This window comes from Leptodactylus fuscus, chromosome 2 (assembly GCF_031893055.1).
Source record: "Leptodactylus fuscus isolate aLepFus1 chromosome 2, aLepFus1.hap2, whole genome shotgun sequence".
NCBI lineage: Eukaryota > Metazoa > Chordata > Amphibia > Anura > Leptodactylidae > Leptodactylus > Leptodactylus fuscus.
In genome coordinates, this window is record NC_134266.1 from 23,358,732 (window position 1) to 23,379,919 (window position 21,188).

Consider the following 21,188-nt stretch of genomic DNA (forward strand, 5'->3'; position numbering starts at 1 on the left):
TCATTCTTGTGCCAAAAACACACAGCGCTCCCTGTACTGAACTCGTGTACTTGGAGTATTTTCACACCCACCTAAACCATCCAGCGTGAGGAAGGAATTTTCCAGCAATGGCTGAAATAACATTACCTGCAAAGGGGATTTACTTATCTATAGTTCAACCATAAGCCGATAAAGGTTCGGGATGAGTTGAGAGATTACTGGTGGAATTTTTGCAATGTTTTTAACGGGGCAGTTTAGAAAACCTATTTTTGAGATAGGAGTTCACAGACTGCTCTAATAGAATGGGGTCTCCTCAGCCAGAGCATGGAGTGTCTACAAAGAATATATCTTCTCATACGTTAAAATGAAATTTAATTATTTTAAATTATTTGTAATGCATCATTTGCCCTGTGGGGGCAGTGCTGAAAAAATTTGAAGGCACCCAGATTTGAATGGTACTATGGTCTACTATCAAAGGCTTGTTGGAGTATGGGCCCCTGGAATAATATTTTATCTGGCGGGCCAAGGAAACTTTGTTCGGCACTGTATATGTTGAAACCTCTTTGAGAAGAAGACCCAAGTGGTCTTCAAGAGTGGCGGTCTTGTGAAAAAGGTGGACAGTATGCATACTATATAGTGAAGCTGAAAATCTGGTCTGGATAAGGGGTGGCAGGGGCTCTCATAGAGGTGGTCTTTTGGAGAGCTTTATCTTATAGGGCTCTTCTCCTTGAAGTCACTTGGCACGTTATGGCACAGTTAGGCCGTATTCACGTATTCATTTGGATTTCCTTTTTTAAGTTACGTTAGAGAAAAATGGAAATCTTGGCCAGGAGAGATCTGACACAAACCGATTCCAATAGACCTCATTGACCGTTATAGGAAGATGATCGAATATGATGATGATGGTGAGTTTGCCGGATGATAGTCTTGCGTGTATATCCATGATTTTCAACAGCACCTCCGAAGCACCTGTGATCACAGCCTGAGGAGCATATTTTATTATGTTTGCTTGCCGTGATCACCTGACACAAGACTGTGGCCGCAGCTCCTGATCTGGTGTACTCTGCATGGTAAACTTTAGAAACCTTGTAGCTGGAATTTTTTAAAGACTAGCTAAAAAAAATTAAAGCAAAACCTGACTAGGTTGCAGGACAATGTACAAGGTTCTTTAAGGGGGGGCCGCTGTGGCAGCCAGTGTCTTGAGAAGGTGGCCGTCTGTCCAGTGTCTTGAGAAGCGGGGCCTCTGTGGTGGCCAATGTCTTGGGAAGGGGGTCTTTGTGGTGTCTAGTGTCTTGGGAGGGTGGACCTCTGTGCTGCCCAGTGTCTTGAGAAGGGGGGCCTCTTTGGTGCCCAGTGTCTTGGGAGGGGGGACCTCTGTGGTGCCGTGCCTTGGGAGGGAGGGCTTCTGTGCTGCCCAGTGTCTTGGGAGGGGGGGCCTCTGTGCTGCCCAGTGTCTTGGGAGGGCGGGCCTCTGTGCTGCCCAGTGTCTTGGGAAGGGGGGCCTCTGTGGTGGCCAGAGTCTCGGGAAGGGGATCCTCTGTGGAAGCCAGTGTCTTGGGAAGAGGGGGGCCTGTGTTGGCCAGTGTCTTGGGAAGGGGATCCTCTGTGGCAGCCAGCGTCGTAGGAAGAAGGGTGCCTCTGTGGTGGCCGGAGTCTTGGGAACGGGGACCTCTGTGGTGGCTAGTGTCTTGGGAAGGTGGGGCCTTTGCAACACCCTGAACTTGAATTAATATACTCTTACATGTGCCGGTCAGGAGTCCTAGATAAACCTACATACCCATGGCATGTACTTATTACAGGAGGGCCCCTTAGATGTAGAAAGTGGGTCTAGAGTGAGTTTTGCACTTGTGATAGGAGATGGGACATTATAGGCGAGGAATAGGACACTACTTTATTATTATCACTATAATTGACCTATTTGTTGCAAATTTTTCCTTATATGACCAAAATAGTACGTCCTGCAGCCTGCTGCTAAATGTTGAGTAGTCGCATCCCCCCTTTCTTGGGTATATTTTCCTTAGTTTGGGCTCCCCCGTGGCCTCATACACTCATAAGACAGGTGCTGTAAGGCATTGCCATCCATTTCTTGAGTCGGCCTCGATGCCTGGGTGAGAGATTCAGTGCAGGGACCAGCTTATTCCCACCCGCCCTCGTCTGAGCTCTCGGCATAGTGGAAATTTCCACTGTCTTTGTGATACAAGCTGCTGCAGCGCGGAGCCCAGGTCTGATAGAATAAAGTATAACGTTTACCACAAGAGGCAAAGGCGGTGCTGACAGATTTATTGTGAGTCATTTATACACCGTGTACAAAGCCTCTAATGTAAGCGACTTATTACGGTAGAATTGTCTGGCTTTTTAAAGGGGGGTAGTCTCATTTAGAAAACTCATTCTGAAATCCCCCATCAGTAAGTATAGAGAAATGAAACTAATGAATCCGAATTGGACGTAGTCAAATTTTTTTTTGGACAGTTGATCAGCACCTCATTCCTCCAGCACCATGTCATACTTCATATTTCCTGAGGGGGCGCTGTGGGTAGGGGAATGTTCTATCATATTTCCTTACAAACTACACTTCAGTGCTGTGGCTCAGTGCAGCAAAAACAAGACAAGATGTTTTTTATAGATATAAAATGTACAACTCGCTTATTTTGTAAACAAGGTTTTTATATGTTGGTGTATTTTTTTTTATTTTTAAATTTTCCTTGTCACTGTCTATAGTTAAGAAAAAGTGCAATTTTTGTTCTGGCCGCTAAGCCTAACACTTGCCTGTTAGTAGGAGGTTTCTTTGTGGCAGTCACCTCATTTACAATGCAGACAGGATCACAATGGGGGATAACGCCTCTCATTCACACCACTGAGCTTTTATTCCGTCCATTACTGTCACTAGATGATGCCACAGCTTATCTTCTCCTCCCTGCACGTATGACCCCTTAGTTAAAGTTCTTGACTGTAGCTAAATTTGTTCTGATGCCCGACGAGTCTTTTCCCGTGAGTAAGTAATTCATGTGCGACAATGTTCGAAACACCATTTTGGATCATTTTTGGGATCTCCGAGTTGACGTTGTACCATATATTAGACTAAGTAATCCAAAAACCTCAATGGTCTGTCTTTCTATTCTCAGGTACTTCCTAGTTGACTTCTACTCTCCACCCAATGTTATCCCCAGTGTGTTGGACCATTTATCACGAGACATTGATGTCATCAGGCCAAACATTCTGCTTCATGATGAGGAGAAGCCACCTGAGAGACCATGTCCCGGACTTCTTCCCCCCACCAACCTTGAGTCAAAATTCAGCCGCAGGAAGAAGAAATGAGGCGGCGTTCAGCAGTGACCTTGTGTTGGCTTGCTTGTGTATAGCGCATGTAAAAAAATTTTGTTATGTTTGGAAGAATCAATAAAATATTCATTTTCAGTTATATTCAATTCACTAAATTCTCTTACTTTGTACCTGTTGTATCTCATCTTCTTCATTTTTAATATAGTATGTGCATTAGATGTAGACCATGTGGTGGCCAAAGGACTCTTGGAAAAAAAAAAGTCCCATCCAATTTGCGATAAACTGTGGAAAGTTAGAGTGAATGTTGTAGCCTCCATAGTGGCTTGTGGCTCAAGCCTAACCCATAGTGGTCCAATTGCCACCCAATGTTTCAGACACGTGGGGCTTCCGGAGCATACGTCTACCAATCGGAGGTTACTCTGACTACACTTACCATGCAAGAAGTTGGGCACTTGGTTCAATAAGGGACAAGCAAACACCAGGCCCATCTGTCCTGGGTGTTAAACCCTATCAGTGTAGTGGGGCAACCCAAGTTTGACCTTTGCTGTCGGGTGGCCTCTCCTCTATGTTCCGTTGTGAGCTGTCGGGAGGGCAGCAGAGGCGCTGGAACACGTGGGAAGATCGCTGAGAAGACTACATCTTTGGGGACTATATTGTCAGAAGGGGAAAGGTCAAGAAAATGGCCTTTCAAAACAATTGGTATAAAAATGATTCATGGGTTGACCCCTTTAAATACCTGCTGACTGGTTCCTTCACAGATTATAGGTGATCACCGAGTTGTAAAAGGGGAAACTTTATAACAAAAATTTATCCCCCCAACAGTGGAGAACAGTCACCATCATCCCTTGTGTGTAAGTGATGGGGTGGGGTGGTGTCAGGTCAGAAAAAAATACCTCCATGTGTTGTTATATATTGGAAACCGAAGTGATCACCACACAGGTAGCCCTATGTTTTTGGGGTGTGGGAGGAACATTGGTCAGATTCAGACCCAGGACCCCAGGCCTGCAAGTCTACAGTGCTAACCACTGAGCCACCATGGTGTCCCAAGAGCGTGAAGACTTGGTGTTGGTGGAGATGTTTGTTAGTAGGTAACTGCCCAAAACTTTTTGAGGCTTTCTTTGCAGGCACCGCGCTGTCAAGAATCATTCATTTAGATGTTTACAGTGATTGCTGAGAACGTGAAGGTTTTTTCCACTGGAATTTCCCTTAAAAGTTCTCGCACGTGTAATTTTATTTGTACATTTTACTGAGGCTCATTTACATGTCTAGTTTTTGAGTATTGTATTCTGTTATGAAGCTGGCATTAATAGCAGGTGCTTATCTATGGCACCCTCTATTGTATTGTATTGGCACTAATGGGTAGGTGCTAGGATGACATCTATTGTTATTGCAAGAAGGTGTTCGTAGAAGGGGTTATACGGGATGGAAAGAAACATGCCCCCCCCCCATACAGATACCTGAGGTTACTGATAGCTGTATACGGGGGAGACATGACACTAGGTAGGGTTGGTGGTGCTATGAACAAATGATCATGTACCCATCTATCCCCTCTATAGTCAATATAAAGGGGGATAGATGATGGTGACGGGCTGTGGGGGACTTAGGAGGCTTTATCAGTGTGTCACACAAAGTCTGACCCTATTGCTTTATGGAGGGAAGGGTACAAAAGGACTTTGTGTGACACAGTGCTGGACCCTCTTAAATCCTACACACATAGTATAATGCCCTGCTCAGTCCTCCACACAGTATAATGCCCTGCTCAGTCCTCCACGCAGTATAATGCCCCCATGCAGCAACAACAAAAAAAAGTAACACTCTCCTTGTACTTCTGCCCCAGAGTCCTCTGTGGTTTCTGCTCCCCCAGTTTGAAGCATCGGCACAAAGTGATGACGTCTAGAGATGAGCGAGTACTGTTCGGATCAGCCGATCCGAACAGCACGCACGCATTGAAATGAATGGAAGCACCTGGTACTTCCGCTTTGATGCCGGCCACTTAACCCCCCGTGTGCTGGCTACGTCCATTCATTTCAATGCGTGCGTGCTGTTCGGATCGGCTGATCCGAACAGTACTCACTCATCTCTAATGACGTCATTACATTGTGCTTGACTGTGTTTTAAGATGGCGCCAGCAGCAGCGACAGAGGGTGAAGCTGATGACCCCCTTTTTCACCATTGTATTTAAGGGTAAAATATGCAAATCTATTCTCCAGGATGTAATTAGGAGAACAGTGCCTCTGTTTGCTTCCCTCTAGAGGCAGCCCCCTTAACATCATTAATGAGCCTGATAACATAATGCGGGGATTATTGCGGAACTAGTATTTCTATTCCAAAAGGAACAGATTCCCCTTGTATTTAACTCAATGTTCGGAAGACACAGAATTAGGGCATTCCACCAGGTGTCCAAGACCGTAGAACCGCTCTGCAAATCCAGGCCTGTCCCACTGAATCTGAAATGGTTCAGAGTTATTCTGAAGATTGTACAGGGGTGTAGTTGGCAGCCACAAGCTGTGATGGGTAAGACGGCGATGACATAAAAAAAGTCCCTGTATTCTCCTTGGCTTGCTTGAAGGCTATACCAACGTAAAAGGAGATGTGCCGGCAACATTCTGTGATTGCTAAGGTGATAACTTCTTCCCTTATGTTACTGTAATCTCTAAACAAATCTGTTAGCTAGTGTTTCATTTCCTTATAGCACCTCCATAGGAGAACTTCAGTATTACACAATTCCAACAGAAAACAAGGCCAATCCATGTAGTAATATGGTCGTGTTGGGTCCTCCAAAGTAAGAGACGCTCTTGGATGAAAAAAAATTATCAGGAGTTAATAAATTCTGTCGCCGGCTTCTTATGTTCTAGGTCTGCCGCGTAGGAATTCGTGGGACGCTACAGTAGTATAATCTCTTCATAAGAGCAGCTTACTGTTAACCCCACGAATATTGAGTTTTGGTTTGACGTCACAATTTATGCAAGGATAGCAAAAAGTATTTGCTGAGGGTGCCGAGCGTGGTAATGTACTTTCCTTGGCCGTGTAATACATGAAAGGCCGAGCTGTGGACACCTTAGAGACACACAATACTATAATCTACCGCCAATAGAAGCTGTCTGTATGGTCTTCTCAGCCATGGCAACCTAGTACGGTGGAATAATCATCCCAGTATGGAAAGCTAGCAGGACATGGCAATGCTTAGGACAACCTAAGAAAGACAATTTAGTAAATTGTAGTTGGACAATCAAAAAATCCCGCACCGAGAGGAAGATTGTGTGGATTGTGAGCCCCATATAGGGTTCACAATGTACACTTTTTTCTTCTATCAGTATGTCTTTTTTTGTAGAATGGGAGGAAATCCATACAAACTCCTTGCAGGTGTTCCTGGTGGGATTCAAACCCAGGACTCCAGCGCTGCAGTGCTAACCAATGAGCCAACATGTTGCCCCACGAGAAGAAGTTTATGTGATGTCCTCATGGTTGGTCAGAAGGCATAATGTTACAGTCCTATGAAAAAGTTTGGGCACCCCTATTAATCTTAATCATTTTTTGTTCTAAATATTTTGGTGTTTGCAACAGCCATTTCAGTTTGATATATCTAATAACTGATGGACACAGTAATATTTCAGGATTGAAATGAGGTTTATTGTACTAACAGAAAATGTGCAATATGCATTAAACCAAAATTTGACCGGTGCGAAAGTATGGGCACCCTTATCATTTTATTGATTTGAATTCCCCTAACTACTTTTTACTGACTTACTGAAGCACAAAATTGGTTTTGTAACCTCAGTGAGCTTTGACCTTCATAACCAGATGTATCCAATCATAAGAAAAGGTATTTAAGGTGGCCAATTGCAAGTTGATCTCCTATTTGAATCTCCTCTGAAGAGTGGCATCATGGGCTACTCAAAACAACTCTCAAATGATCTGAAAACAAAGATTGTTCAACATAGTTGTTCAGGGGAAGGATACAAAAAGTTGTCTCAGAGATTTAACCTGTCAGTTTCCACTGTGAGGAACATAGTAAGGAAATGGAAGACCACAGGGACAGTTCTTGTTAAGCCCAGAAGTGGCAGGCCAAGAAAAATATCAGAAAGGCAGAGAAGAAGAATGGTGAGAACAGTCAAGGACAATCCACAGACCACCTCCAAAGAGCTGCAGCATCATCTTGCTGCAGATGGTGTCACTGTGCAGCGGTCAACTATACAGCGCACTTTGCACAAATAGAAGCTGTATGGGAGAGTGATGAGAAAGAAGCCGTTTCTGCACGTACGCCACAAATAGAGTTGCCTGAGGTATGAAAAAGCACATTTGGACAAGGCAGCTTCATTTTGGAAACAAAAATTGAGTTGTTTGGTTATAAAAAAAAGGCGTTATGCATGGCGTCCAAAAAGAAACAGCATTCCAAGAAAAACACATGCTACCCACTGTAAAATTTGGTGGAGGTTCCATCATGCTTTGGGGCTGTGTGGCCAATGCCGGCATCGGGAATCTTGTTAAAGTTGAGGGTCGCATGGATTCCACTCAGTATCAGCAGATTCTTGAGAATAATGTTCAAGAATCAGTGACGAAGTTGAAGTTACGCCGGGGATGGATATTTCAGCAAGACAATGATCCAAAACACCGCTCCAAATCCTCAGGCATTCATGCAGAGGAACAATTACAATGTTCTGGAATGGCCATCCCAGTCCCCAGACCTGCATATCATTGAACATCTGTGGGATGATTTGAAGCGGGCTGTCCATGCTCGGCGACCATCTAACTTAACTGAACTTGAATTGTTTGTCCAAAATACCTTCATCCAGGATCCAGGAACTGATTAAAATCTACAGGAAGCGACTAGAGGCTTTTATCTTTGCAAAAGGAGGATCTACTAAATATTAATGTCACTTTTCTGTTGAGGTGCCCATACTTTTGCACCGGTCAAATTTTGGTTTAATGCATATTGCACATTTTCTGTTAGTACAATAAACCTCATTTCTATCCTGAAATATTACTGTGTCCGTCAGTTATTAGATATATCAAACTGAAATGGCTGTTGCAAACACCAAAATATTTAGAACAAAAAATGATTAAGATTAATAGGGGTGCCCAAACTTTTTCATAGGACTGTATATAGAAGTGATGATAATATTACAGCTGAAGGAGGAGACTGGCCACATCTAGCCTAGATACAAGATGAGATGAGGTTGGACGTAGAGGTGTACAGGTTCATTATGGTATCCAGCACCACATTTACCTACTCGTTTATTGGTGAGGTTACCGTCCCAGCTGGTCCCATAAAAAGTATGTGGTCTAATTTTCTTGACTTGGCTTCTAGGCTCCCTTGGAAAATTTTGTCAAAAATAATTTCCTTGACTGTGTTTTTTTTTAATTTTAGGACAAGAGGTTCCAAGAAACCAGACTTACACCCTCTATATGGAGGCAGATATTTTATGTTAGACTTCTCGGACAATCGAGGAGTGACCGGACACGACCTTTCAGGTTCTCACTATCAACACCCATTCATGGACTGGTTGGACAGATACAAGTGCTGTGTATAAGGAGTATTGAGTAAAACTAAGGAACCCTTTGGGTCAGCAGAGTGTGCGCTTACTTTCCGGTCAGTCAGTACATTGTAACACCTCCGCTGGACGGCAGCCAGGGAGCTCTATCCAGCTAAGACTCTTTCTGTTTTCCCCTTGCACATTCCTTTCGTAATTCTTTTAGCTTAGAAATAATCTTAAGACTCTGTGAATTTACAATATTGTACTTAAAGCAATAGTAAGGTTCAAGAAGGTTGTAGCCTTCGAGTTTCCATTCTGTGAGGCCTTCATGGTGGTAACTTTGATGGCGCTTCTTGCAATGAGATGGCAACAATTCTTTGGACATTCCCATTGTGTTAGAAAGGTCACCCAAGAATGAGAATTCTCACTGCTGGAAGTTATCTGTAATCTGCAGGGAAATCTAGTGAATAGCCTTGGCTGAATCTTGAGATGTTCACCCATCTCAAGTTGACCCATTTTTTTTTATTTTTGTTGAGAGATTTGTTTTAAAGTAGTCGTCACAAAAAATGTTATTCCTTGGCCTACTAGAAAGGGACATAAAGTAAATTTTAGAGATGGTAATTTGCTGGCTGTATTTGTGAGTTATCCATTCCCTTCTGGTCCTTTGCTGTGTCATGTGACCAGCCATAAGACTCTCCAATTGACGCGGCATCGTGTGGACAGGAAGTTTCTCCATTTTTTTCAATGTCAATGTGATAGAAACAAATAGAGAAACTGTCTTCCTATCCACACATAAGACGCTGTGTAGAGATGAGCAAGTAGTATTCGATCAAGTAGGTATTCGATCGAATATTACGGTATTGGAAATACTCGTACTCGATCGAGTACCACTCACTATTCGAATGGAAAAGTTTGATGTCGAACCAGCATTGATTGGCCAAATGCTATACAGTCGGCCAATCAACGCTGGTTCTTCTCCTACCTTTAGAAGTCTTCTCCGTGCAGCTTCCCCGCGGCGTCTTCCGGCTCTGAATTCACTCTGCCAGGCATCGGGCCTGGGCAGAGCCGACTGCGCATGCCCACACTACATAGTGCGGGCATGCGCAGTCGGCTCTGCCCAGGCCCGATGCCTGGCAGAGTGAATTCAGAGCCGGAAGATGCCACGGGGACGCTGCAAGGAGAAGACTTCTAAAGGTAGGAGAAGAACCAGCGACTGTATAGCATTCGGCCAATCAATGCTGGTTCTGCATCGAAGTGTAATTTGATCGAACATTGCCTACCCCTGAAACGAGCATTTCCCCCCCATAGACTATAATAGGGTTCGATATCCGATTTGAGTAGTTGAATATTGAGCGGCTACTCGAAACGAATATCGAACATTTTTACTGTTCGCTCATCTCTAATGCTGTGTCAATTTGAGAGTCTTATGACTGGTCACATGACACAGCTGAGGACCTGAAGTCACTGGATAACTCACAAATACAACCACCGGTAAAAATGAGGGCCAAAGATGAAATGTATTTTGGAAGTGCTCCTATAATCCAGGTCATATTGGTTGGTATCCAACATTCCCAGCCCAAAAAAGTAGAAGAAACTGCAGATGAAGTTCTTTTAGGGCCAGAAAACTTGTCTTTTAGGTCCTTTTACGGCACATATTTATGATGGGGCACATTGACCAAACGATTTGCAGAATGTGGGAGAAATCGAGTGGAATTTTACAGCATTTGATGTCAGTGACAGCTCTGTCTGCAGAATAAATATCTATCTATATCCACATGGTGAAGGCGGAAGACGATGTGTCAGCCGGACGGTCATCATAAGGATATGGAGACTTTATAGTGAAGGTGATTACATGGAGGTTATAGATAGACACCGAGAACGAACTCGGGATGTAGAACTACAAGTCTCAGCAAGGCCTAGCCATCTGAAGGGGGCTTTGCTGCCATACTGAGACTTTGGGTTCTACAACACCTGGAGCTATCTGGACATCTGCTGTATAGCTATGTATTGCTAGGCAATAACAGGAGCCGAGTTTAAGATGCTTGCAGCAAATCAGCTTTCTCCCCGGCTCCCCCTCCTCTTCTTATCAGGAGAGTGGAATTTTCCACTGTCTTTGCAAGTGTCAGAAAACAGTACCAAGGATAGGAGGCAGTGGCGTGATACAATGGGTACATTTCTAGCAGGCCAGCCTCATCAGTTCATATACATGATAGCAGCAGGAATCCAATGATAAATTTATGAGCGGTAATCTGATGTACAACCACAATAAACAGCAGTCATTACGCTGCGTATCTAGACGGGATGATATTCAGTAAACTAGAGCCATAGCAGATTTTATTGTCCTTGGAACGTTGCAGCTTCCTATAAAGTACCGAGCCAGCGATGTCATTGTGCACGTGAGAAAGCGCTGTGGTCCTCCATTAATGATGTGCAATGTGCAAACTACATGTACGGCTGTGCCCACCCGTGCAGGGAACCAGGTTTGCTCCCAATTGCTTAGTATAAGTGTCATTATTACACCAGGTTCACATTAGCAATCGGCTCTCCATCACTTGGAGTCGCATGGGGACCTGAAAGGCACAGGGCCTGTCCGCTAAAAAAGCAGTTACCACGGACACATATGGACCCCATAGACTATAAAGGGGTCCGTTGGTTTATACCAGTTTTATACTGAAACCAGTGGAGAGAAAAGTCCTCTGTACAGTCCTCTGTATCTTCCAAAGCAGATGTGAACCAAGCCTTAGTGGAGCCAGGTACCATTGCTCCTTATGGCTCACTTATGACCCTTCTTATGTCTCAATTATGACGTTGGGTCGGACAGGTCCACCAAAGTATCTTCCGATGGTCCTAGACCAGTGATGGTGAACCTTTTAGAGACTGAGTGCCCAAACTGCAATCCAAAACCCACTAATTTATCACAAAGTACCAACACGGCAATTTGATCTTAGTATTGTTTGGATCCATACTTGTGGACAATTACGGACGGTCTGTAATAATATGACTTGTCTTCTATAAAACAGATACTGTGTGATATAAATAGTGAAGTGACCCCACACAGTACAATGTGACCCACACTGGCCCCACATAGTACAATCTGGCCCACAGTGGCTCTCACACAGTACAATCTGACCCACACTGGCCCCACATAGTACAATCTGGCCCTACATAGTACAATCTGGCCCACAGTGACCCCCACATAGTACAATCTGACCCACAGTGACCCCCACACAGTACAATCTGCAGCACAGCAGCCTCCACACAGTACAATCTGGCCCACAGTGGTCCCCACACATTACTATCTGGCCCACAGTGGCTCTCACACAGTACAATCTGTCCCACAGTGACCCCACACAGTACAATCTGACCCACAGTGACCCCCACACATTACTATCTGGCCCACAGTGACCCCCACACAGTACAATCTGACCCACAGTGACCCCACACAGTACAATCTGGCCCACAGTGACCCACACACAGTACAATCTCGCCCACAGTGACCCCCACACAGTACAATCTGGCCCACAGTGGTCCCCACACATTACTATCTGGCCCACAGTGGCTCTCACACAGTACAATCTGTCCCACAGTGACCCCACACAGTACAATCTGACCCACAGTGACCCCCACACAGTACAATCTGACCCACAGTGACCCCACACAGTACAATCTGTCCCACAGTGGCTCTCACACAGTACAATCTGACCCACAGTTGCTCTCACACAGTACAATCTGGCCCACAGTGGCCCCCACACAGTACAATCTGACCCACAGTGACCCTGACACATTACTATCTGGCCCACAGTGACCCCCACACAGTACATTCTGCTCCACAGTGGCCCACACACAGTATAATCTCCTGCAAAGTGGCCCACACACTGTACAAAGTGCCCTGAGTGCCACTTCTGGCGCGTGTGCCATAGGTTCGCCATCATGCTCCTAGACTATGACAACAACATTTATCATGCTGTGTATAGACAGGTCCATATTCAGTAGTCGACCTGTAGCAGATTTTCTCCTTGTAACATCAGGGCTTCCTATAAAGTTCAGCCTTAGTGTTGTCATTGTACGTGTGAAAGCTTTGGGGTGTTCCTTTAATGACGTCCAACATGCAAACTAATGTATGGCTGTGCCCACCAGTGCCGTAAACCAAAAATCATTGAGTGCCTATCGCTCCGTCTGGTAATACCTTGCCCGTCTACAGCAGATAAATATTCAATCACTTCAATCACTTCTTGATGGACAGACTCCTTCACTTGGTACGGCAGATTCTCTCACCATTGCTGCTTATTCTCGGTTCAGGACAGGAGCTGTCTATTGACTGATCCAATTATTTTCCTATATTTCTGCCTTATTTTTAGGCTTTGTTCATTATTGCTAAGGATTTTCTCTTCTACCAATGGCGAGGACTCTAGTCAAAGGAATCACTTCATTAATTTACTTAGAATACTTAATAGAACCAGCTTATATAACCAGCAGGGATTCCATTTTTATCCTTAAAGGGGTTGTACCAATTTCTGAAGTTATCGCTTATCAACATTTGGTACAACCCCTTTAAGGATTAAAATGGAACACTCCACTGGTTATATAAGCTGGTTCTATTAAGTATTCTTAGTACATTAATGAAGTGATTCCTTTGACTCGAGTCCTCGTCATTAGTAGAAGAGAAAATCCTTAGCAATAATGAACAAAGCCTAAAAATAAGGCAGAAATTTAGAAAAATAATTGGGTCAGTCAATAGACAGCTCCTCTCCTGAACTGGGGGTCCAGTTCTCCCATCTTCATGGAGCAGTGAGCCAAGTATCAGCTACTTCCAGCACTCCAATAGAGAATGAATAGAACTCTAGGGGACATGCTTGGCCTGCCATTATATCAGGACATTGGAACTGGACTCCCATTCTTGGTATTAGTGGTCGTCAGCCCCCCCACCCCACCCCGATTGAGAAGTTAACCCCTACGCTTTCAATAAGAGATAACTTATAAAATTGTTAACCCCTTTAAATAAGTTAGAAGTTAGAAGCAGCATGGGCAAACTGATTCATAGCAAGCTGGGTTTGACCTAAATATTCCAAATTGTTAGGAGTTTCTTTATGAAATCGAACAAATCGATATTTTTCTCGGGTGAACTAAAATGGCCACCACATTATACATTGGGTCTCTTCAGACCCCAGAGTATAAAAGGTTGAATCCCAGTAGACTTAAAAAAAAAAAAATAAAATAAAAAAAACATTCACACTCATTTTCCATAGATAAGTTCCTAGGAGCCCTGACAGTGTCATACACTATGTTTTATAGATAGGTTCCTAGGAGCCCTGACAGTGTTATACACTATGTTTTATAGGTAGGTTCCTAGGAGCCCTGACAGTGTCATACACTATGTTTTATAGATAGGTTCCTAGGAGTCCTGACAGTGTTCTACACTATGTTTTATAGATAGGTTCCTAGGAGCCCTGACAGTGTTATACACTATGTTTTATAGGTAGGTTCCTAGGAGCCCTGACAGTGTCATACACTATGTTTTATAGATAGGTTCCTAGGAGTCCTGACAGTGTTCTACACTATGTTTTATAGATAGGTTCCTAGGAGCCCTGACAGTGTTCTACACTATGTTTTATAGATAGGTTCCTAGGAGCCCTGACAGTGTTATACACTATGTTTTATAGATAGGTTCCTAGGAGCCCTGACAGTGTTCTACACTATGTTTTATAGATAGGTTCCTAGGAGCCCTGACAGTGTTATACACTATGTTTTATAGATAGGTTCCTAGGAGCCCTGACAGTGTTATACACTATGGTTTATAGATAGGTTCCTAGGAGCCCTGACAGTGTTATATACTATGTTATATAGATAGGTTCCTAGGAGCCCTGACAGTGTTCTACACTATGTTTTATAGATAGGTTCCTAGGAGCCCTGACAGTGTCATACACTATGTTTTATAGATAGGTTCCTAGGAGCCCTGACAGTGTCATACACTATGTTTTATAGATAGGTTCCTAGGAGCCCTGACAGTGTCATACACTATGTTTTATAGATAGGTTCCTAGGAGTCCTGACAGTGTTATACACTATGTTTTATAGATAGGTTCCTAGGAGCCCTGACAGTGTTCTACACTATGTTTTATAGATAGGTTCCTAGGAGCCCTGACAGTGTTCTACACTATGTTTTATAGATAGGTTCCTAGGAGCCCTGACAGTGTTATACACTATGTTTTATAGATAGGTTCCTAGGAGCCCTGACAGTGTTATACACTATGGTTTATAGATAGGTTCCTAGAAGCCCTGACAGTGTTATATACTATGTTATATAGATAGGTTCCTAGGAGCCCTGACAGTGTTCTACACTATGTTTTATAGATAGGTTCCTAGGAGCCCTGACAGTGTCATACACTATGTTTTATAGATAGGTTCCTAGGAGCCCTGACAGTGTCATACACTATGTTTTATAGATAGGTTCCTAGGAGCCCTGACAGTGTCATACACTATGTTTTATAGATAGGTTCCTAGGAGCCCTGACAGTGTTCTACACTATGTTTTATAGATAGGTTCCTAGGAGCCCTGACAGTGTTCTACACTATGTTTTATAGATAGGTTCCTAGGAGCCCTGACAGTGTTATACACTATGTTTTATAGATAGGTTCCTAGGAGCCCTGACAGTGTTATACACTATGGTTTATAGATAGGTTCCTAGGAGCCCTGACAATGTTATATACTATGTTATATAGATAGGTTCCTAGGAGCCCTGACAGTGTTCTACACTATGTTTTATAGATAGGTTCCTAGGAGCCCTGACAGTGTCATACACTATGTTTTATAGATAGGTTCCTAGGAGCCCTGACAGTGTCATACACTATGTTTTATAGATAGGTTCCTAGGAGCCCTGACAGTGTCATACACTATGTTTTATAGATAGGTTCCTAGGAGCCCTGACAGTGTCATACACTATGTTTTATAGATAGGTTCCTAGGAGCCCTGACAGTGTCATACACTATGTTTTATAGATAGGTTCCTAGGAGCCCTGACAGTGTTATACACTATGTTTTATAGATAGGTTCCTAGGAGTCCTGACAGTGTTATACACTATGTTTTATAGATAGGTTCCTAGGAGTCCTGACAGTGTCATACACTATGTTTTATAGATAGGTTCCTAGGAGTCCTGACAGTGTCATACACTATGTTTTATAGATAGGTTCCTAGGAGCCCTGACAGTGTTATACACTATGTTTCATAGATAGGTTCCTATGAGCCCTGACAGTGTCATACACTATGTTTTATAGATAGGTTCATAGGAGCCCTGACAGTGTTCTACACTCTGTTTTATAGATAGGTTCCTAGGAGTCCTGACAGTGTCATACACTATGTATTATAGATAGGTTCCTAGGAGCCCTGACAGTGTTCTACACTCTGTTTTATAGATAGGTTCCTAGGAGTCCTGACAGTGTCATACACTATGTTTTATAGATAGGTTCCTAGGAGACCTGACAGTGTAATACACTATGTTTAAGCCAATTTAAGGTATAGTTTGTAGCAAACTTGTTCAACTTGAAATGAATCTTAGACCCAAGCAACCCAATCCTCGACCGAATCCTGATGGTTTGCCCATCTCTTGATTACTTCTTTTAATATTTTCTAATATTCAAAGTATTGTTTTTTAACATATTGATTTTATAGGATTACACAAATTATTGTGTAAATTCCTTAGTTCTTTGCTGGACTGCAAGTAACAGAGAGATTATAATGTCAGTGGAGGCAATGGATACCATCGTGTTCATCTCAGTGTATCTAATAGAAAGATAAAGCAACTTTGCAAATTGTCTTGAATAAAATTTTCTAAGATTTTGTGTCTATATCTCCTATGTGTTTCCCTTTGTAGTCAGACCCTCGTCCATCCTCACAATGTATTGGGACAAATGGATAAAGATGAAACTTACACTGGCGCTGGCTGGTAAAGCGATCACAGAGTCACATGAGTTTTTGCACTTAACTAAGACTGTTGTCAACAGAAGTACTTATAGCAAAAACTTTGGTTACCCCCAATGTAGTATCAATTCAGGTGATGGGATTATGATGGAATTTCTTCTTTAGGGCCCATTGTTTACATCCATCATAGGAGCTCAGCTCAGGTCCTGGTTGCGAGTCTGTCAGCAAGTTTGTTGACTGTTTCCAATGACGATCTGCACCATTGTGAATGTAGCTCTTACTGTAGTTGCGAGCCATAAAGTTTTGCGTCACGGTGAATAAACAGCCTACGATTTTGTATTTTCTGCTGTAAATGAACAAAAAAAGCCTATTTTAGTACCTGATCTCAAAAAGTGACGCCACTATTGTATTGTGGCCTCAGCTTCCTTTACTCCAACGCCTGTCCTCTTGCTTTGTTCCCCTCGGCCGGCCATGCTATATGGCTATGGAAACCAGTGCTGTCAGTCCCCTCTCCCTCTCTACTGCTCCCTCCTGGTGGAAATGGCAACTGGCAGCCATTGCTGCCCATGGCACCGACAGGCTGTTTAATTCTGGTAAGTATAAGTGTTATTCTAGTCTTCGTTCATTCCAATAAAGTTCTGTGTGAACGACAGTAACCTGGATCGGATTTTTCTGTCCACCATTGTTTTTGCTGACCTGTCCTATGGATGTTCTTTTCTCGTGGATCCCGACTATAGGACGCGATATCCCCTGTAATAAGTAAAACCTCCGTAAGATGTCACAACAGTAACCACAGTCACGGTCGGAAATGGATTTTTACTGCAGATTACACAACCTAAAATGTAACATTGCTGCGGTCAGATTCAACGTTGTTATTCACTATTTTTTGCTTATTTCCTCTTCTTCCTGTTATTGATATATTTATCTAATAAATGTTTCAGTCAATGAACTGTGTCCTGTTTCCTGAAGACGTAGAAATAAAGCCAAGATGGGAAAGTTTCATGTCAAATTTTGTAATATGCAAAATCAGACTGTATATTACTTTAGGAAAGTCTTAAAGCAGCTTATCAGGATTTACATATCGAAGATCTATCCTTAGGAGAAATCATCAATATGGGATCAGCAGGGGTCTGACATCCAGGACCACCACCGATCAGCTGTTTAAAGAGGCATCACAGCCTCTGTCCTGTGCCGATGCTATCACGTTTATTGGACATATGGTACAGTTGCAGCTTGGTCCCATTCAAGTGAATGGTGTTGGGCTGCAATACCAAACGCAAACCCTACAACATGTATGACGCAGTGCTTGACATTCGGAGAAGAGGTTGCAACACTCACATAGGAAGGAGAAGTCCTGCTGTACGTTACAGACTGGCCTATGGACTTCTGCAATACCCTTGCTAAAGGGGGTGCCACCAATATCGCCAACTCCAAGTCCACCATAAAACTTAATATTGTTATGATTGAGCACCATGGGCAAATGTCAGCAAATTGCAAGCTCTGGCTGATAACAGAGAGAAGTAGAACAGCTGCTTATATCTAACACAGTGCTAAGAGATTGGCCCAGACTTGCAAACATCTTGATCAACTCCATCTGCAAGGCCAGTTGGACTTTGCTGAATTAGGGGTCCGAGTTACCACTGCCAGACACCATGCAAGAAATAATCGCTCCACTAACTAAAACCATAACTGGAACCCACAATTAACGTGCAGGGCAGATCTAAAACAGGAGAATATATGTCCAGGCAAATGGTCAGTACCAGGAGATCTCGTCAGGGGCAGAAATAGAAGACAAAATGGATATCCAAAGTTCAGTTCTGAGTGGTCACGTCAAAGAAAGAATCAGCAGACAAATGAATAACCAGAAACAAGCTGAGAGCCAGAATGAGCTAGAGAACTAAATTAGCAGGCACCTGGTTCAGGAGGGAAGGGTTTTTTTTATATGCCCTTCTTTGTGGGTTCACCACCCATGAATGATTATTATTGCTGTTGTCTCTCTTCAGACCCCAGAATATAATAAGCAGAGCCCCAGGGGAGGTGTAGAAAAATAATAAACACTCATACTCATCTTCCTGGACTCTCCGGTGCTCCTTCCCTGTCTTCTTTGTCTTTCTCCTGTGATCTCAATGCATCCAGAATCACCACTGAGGCCTGTGATTGGGGCTCACTGGTCATGTGAGATTCGGCAATATACGGCATGTATTTGCAAAACATATATCACAAGGTTCTCCCATTTCTAATGGCGGTTCAAATAGTAAAAGCGTTATATAGGATTGTTATTTAGGCACCATACTGAATGAGTCTGATAATCACACTGTAAAGAGTAGGGTTATATATAGCACTGTATGACAGTACGCCATATGGCGGTGCCTACAGTAGATTCCCGCATAGAGAATCACTTGCTGTAAAGTTGGCTCCACCATTCACAAAGAGTTACCAAAGCCTTGGAGATCGATCCTTGGCTGTGCTATTCCTGTTTTCACTGAATGATAGGTTAGTTAAGATCTCCATAGACTACTTTAATAAGATTATTTATGACGCATCTGTGATGTTGTTATAAGTATGTTCTGTATGTTCTGTTCTGCTTACTTATTCTGCTTTGTCTGCCTAGCAACAGTGAGGTAGTAATGGAGGAGGAGCTGAGCTTAGGGGGAGGAGTTGTTAGACAGGGAGCCATGATGGAGCATGGAATAAAGTGTTCTGATCTACAAGAGTAACCATCTCATAGTGGACTTATTCCAGAAGACCTGCATCCTCACTACAACACTACAATTGGCGACGAGGATTAAGAATAATCAGCTAAAGGTATTTCACTGCTACAGAAAACTGTGTACAAGACTGCAATCCTAGCACCAGCCATGGCCTGCTTACCCTCCTTTGCTGCATTTGATGTGCACCAGCCCCAAGCAAACTTAGCAGCCTGCTGGAATAAATGGCTGAAACGCTTTGAGATATTCCTGCAAGCAATGAACATTACTGACAATGCAAGAAAGAAAGCCATGTTATTACACTATGCAGGGGAGCAAGTCTATGATATCTTCACAACTCTGCCCAATACAGGGGAGGACAGTGGCTATGAATTATGCAAAGCAGCACTAACTAAGCATTTCTCTCCATACATAAATGCAGCTTTTGAAATTTTCAAGTTTAGACAGTCAAAACAGTCAGCAACAGAAACCATTGATGAATATCATGTCCGCTTAAGACAACTTGCAGCTTACTGTGAATTTGCAGATATAGACAAGGAAATTCTGATGCAAATCATACAAGGTTGTGTGTCCTCTAAGTTAAGGAGACAAGCACTCAGAGATCCCACCATGACTTTAGCAAAGCTACTGGACATTGCACGTATTCATGATGCAGCAGAGAATCAAGCTAAACTTATAGAGAACACAGACTGTATACCAGAGCAGCCATCTTCTGTAGCAAAGCTCACTCAGAAGCCACATGTGCCTCACACACAGGCTGCAGCCTGCTACAACTGTGGAGGTCCTTATCCTCATCAGAAACCATGCCCAGCAAAGGGAGTAACTTGTCATAACTGTGGGAAACAAAATCACTTTGCAAAAGTCTGCAGATCACAATCTTCTCTCTCTGCTAAACAAGCCTTGCCACAGAAAGTTCAGGCAGTGCAGTCAGTGTCCCCTGCGGATGAGCCCAGCAGCACCTGCTTATTCTCAGTGACTGAGGGGTCTCGCAATGTGCATGCAATGTCTAATCCCAAACAAGTCATCTTAATACATGGCAATCCGGTGGAGACACTGGTAGATACAGGGGCGTCTGTCAATGTTATTAGTCATGCCACTTATAGCCAGCTAAAGAACAAACCTGCTTTGCAATGTACTAACCTGAAGATATATCCTTATGGTTCAGCTACTGCATTACCTCTATGTGGCAAATTTCAGGCATTACTAAAGGCTGAAGGGAAATCCATCACGGACACTTTCTATGTAGTGGAGTGTTCTGCAGACACTCTTCTGAGCTGCAATAGTGCGGTATCTCTGGGCCTAGTGAAACTGGCAAACAGCGTAACACACTCTTCTGTCCAAACTATTATGCAGAAATATCCTCAACTCTTTCAAGGCATAGGAAAGCTGAAAGACTTTCAACTGAAATTACACATTGACCAGTCAGTCCAGCCGTCAGTTCAACCTCACAGGCGCATCCCATTCCATGTCCGCAAGCTAGTGGAGAAAGAGCTACAAGACCTGGAGACAGATGATGTTATTGAACGTGTCGAGGGCCCGACTCCCTGGGTCTCACCAATTGTTGTTGCGCCTAAACTTAAGCAGCCTGGTAAAATCAGATTATGTGTGGATATGCGACATGCCAATCGAGCCATTCAAAGAGAAAGGCACATTACGCCTACCATTGATGATATTCTCACAGATCTAAATGGTGCAAAAGTATTCTCAAAAATTGATCTAAAATCTGGTTATCATCAGCTTGAATTGCATCCAGACTCCAGATATATCACAACTTTTAGCACTCATGTCGGTCTAAGAAGGTTCAAGAGGCTGAATTTTGGCATTTCATCGGCTGC

General features: G+C 43.3%; 2 protein-coding genes across 2 annotated transcripts in view; both read left to right on the forward strand.

Moving 5' to 3' along the window:
• MRPS6 (mitochondrial ribosomal protein S6) overlaps positions 1 to 3,399 on the forward strand; it is a 47,809-nt gene extending 44,410 nt beyond the window's left edge. Inside the window, exon 3 of the mRNA XM_075263513.1 lies at positions 3,102 to 3,399. Coding sequence (XP_075119614.1) covers positions 3,102 to 3,294 — 193 coding nt within the window. The 3' untranslated portion in view covers positions 3,295 to 3,399. The remainder of the gene's footprint in view (positions 1 to 3,101) is intronic.
• The window catches only part of CLIC6 (chloride intracellular channel 6), a 374,274-nt gene that overhangs the window by 115,624 nt on the left and 237,462 nt on the right, over positions 1 to 21,188 (forward strand). The window lies entirely within an intron of this gene.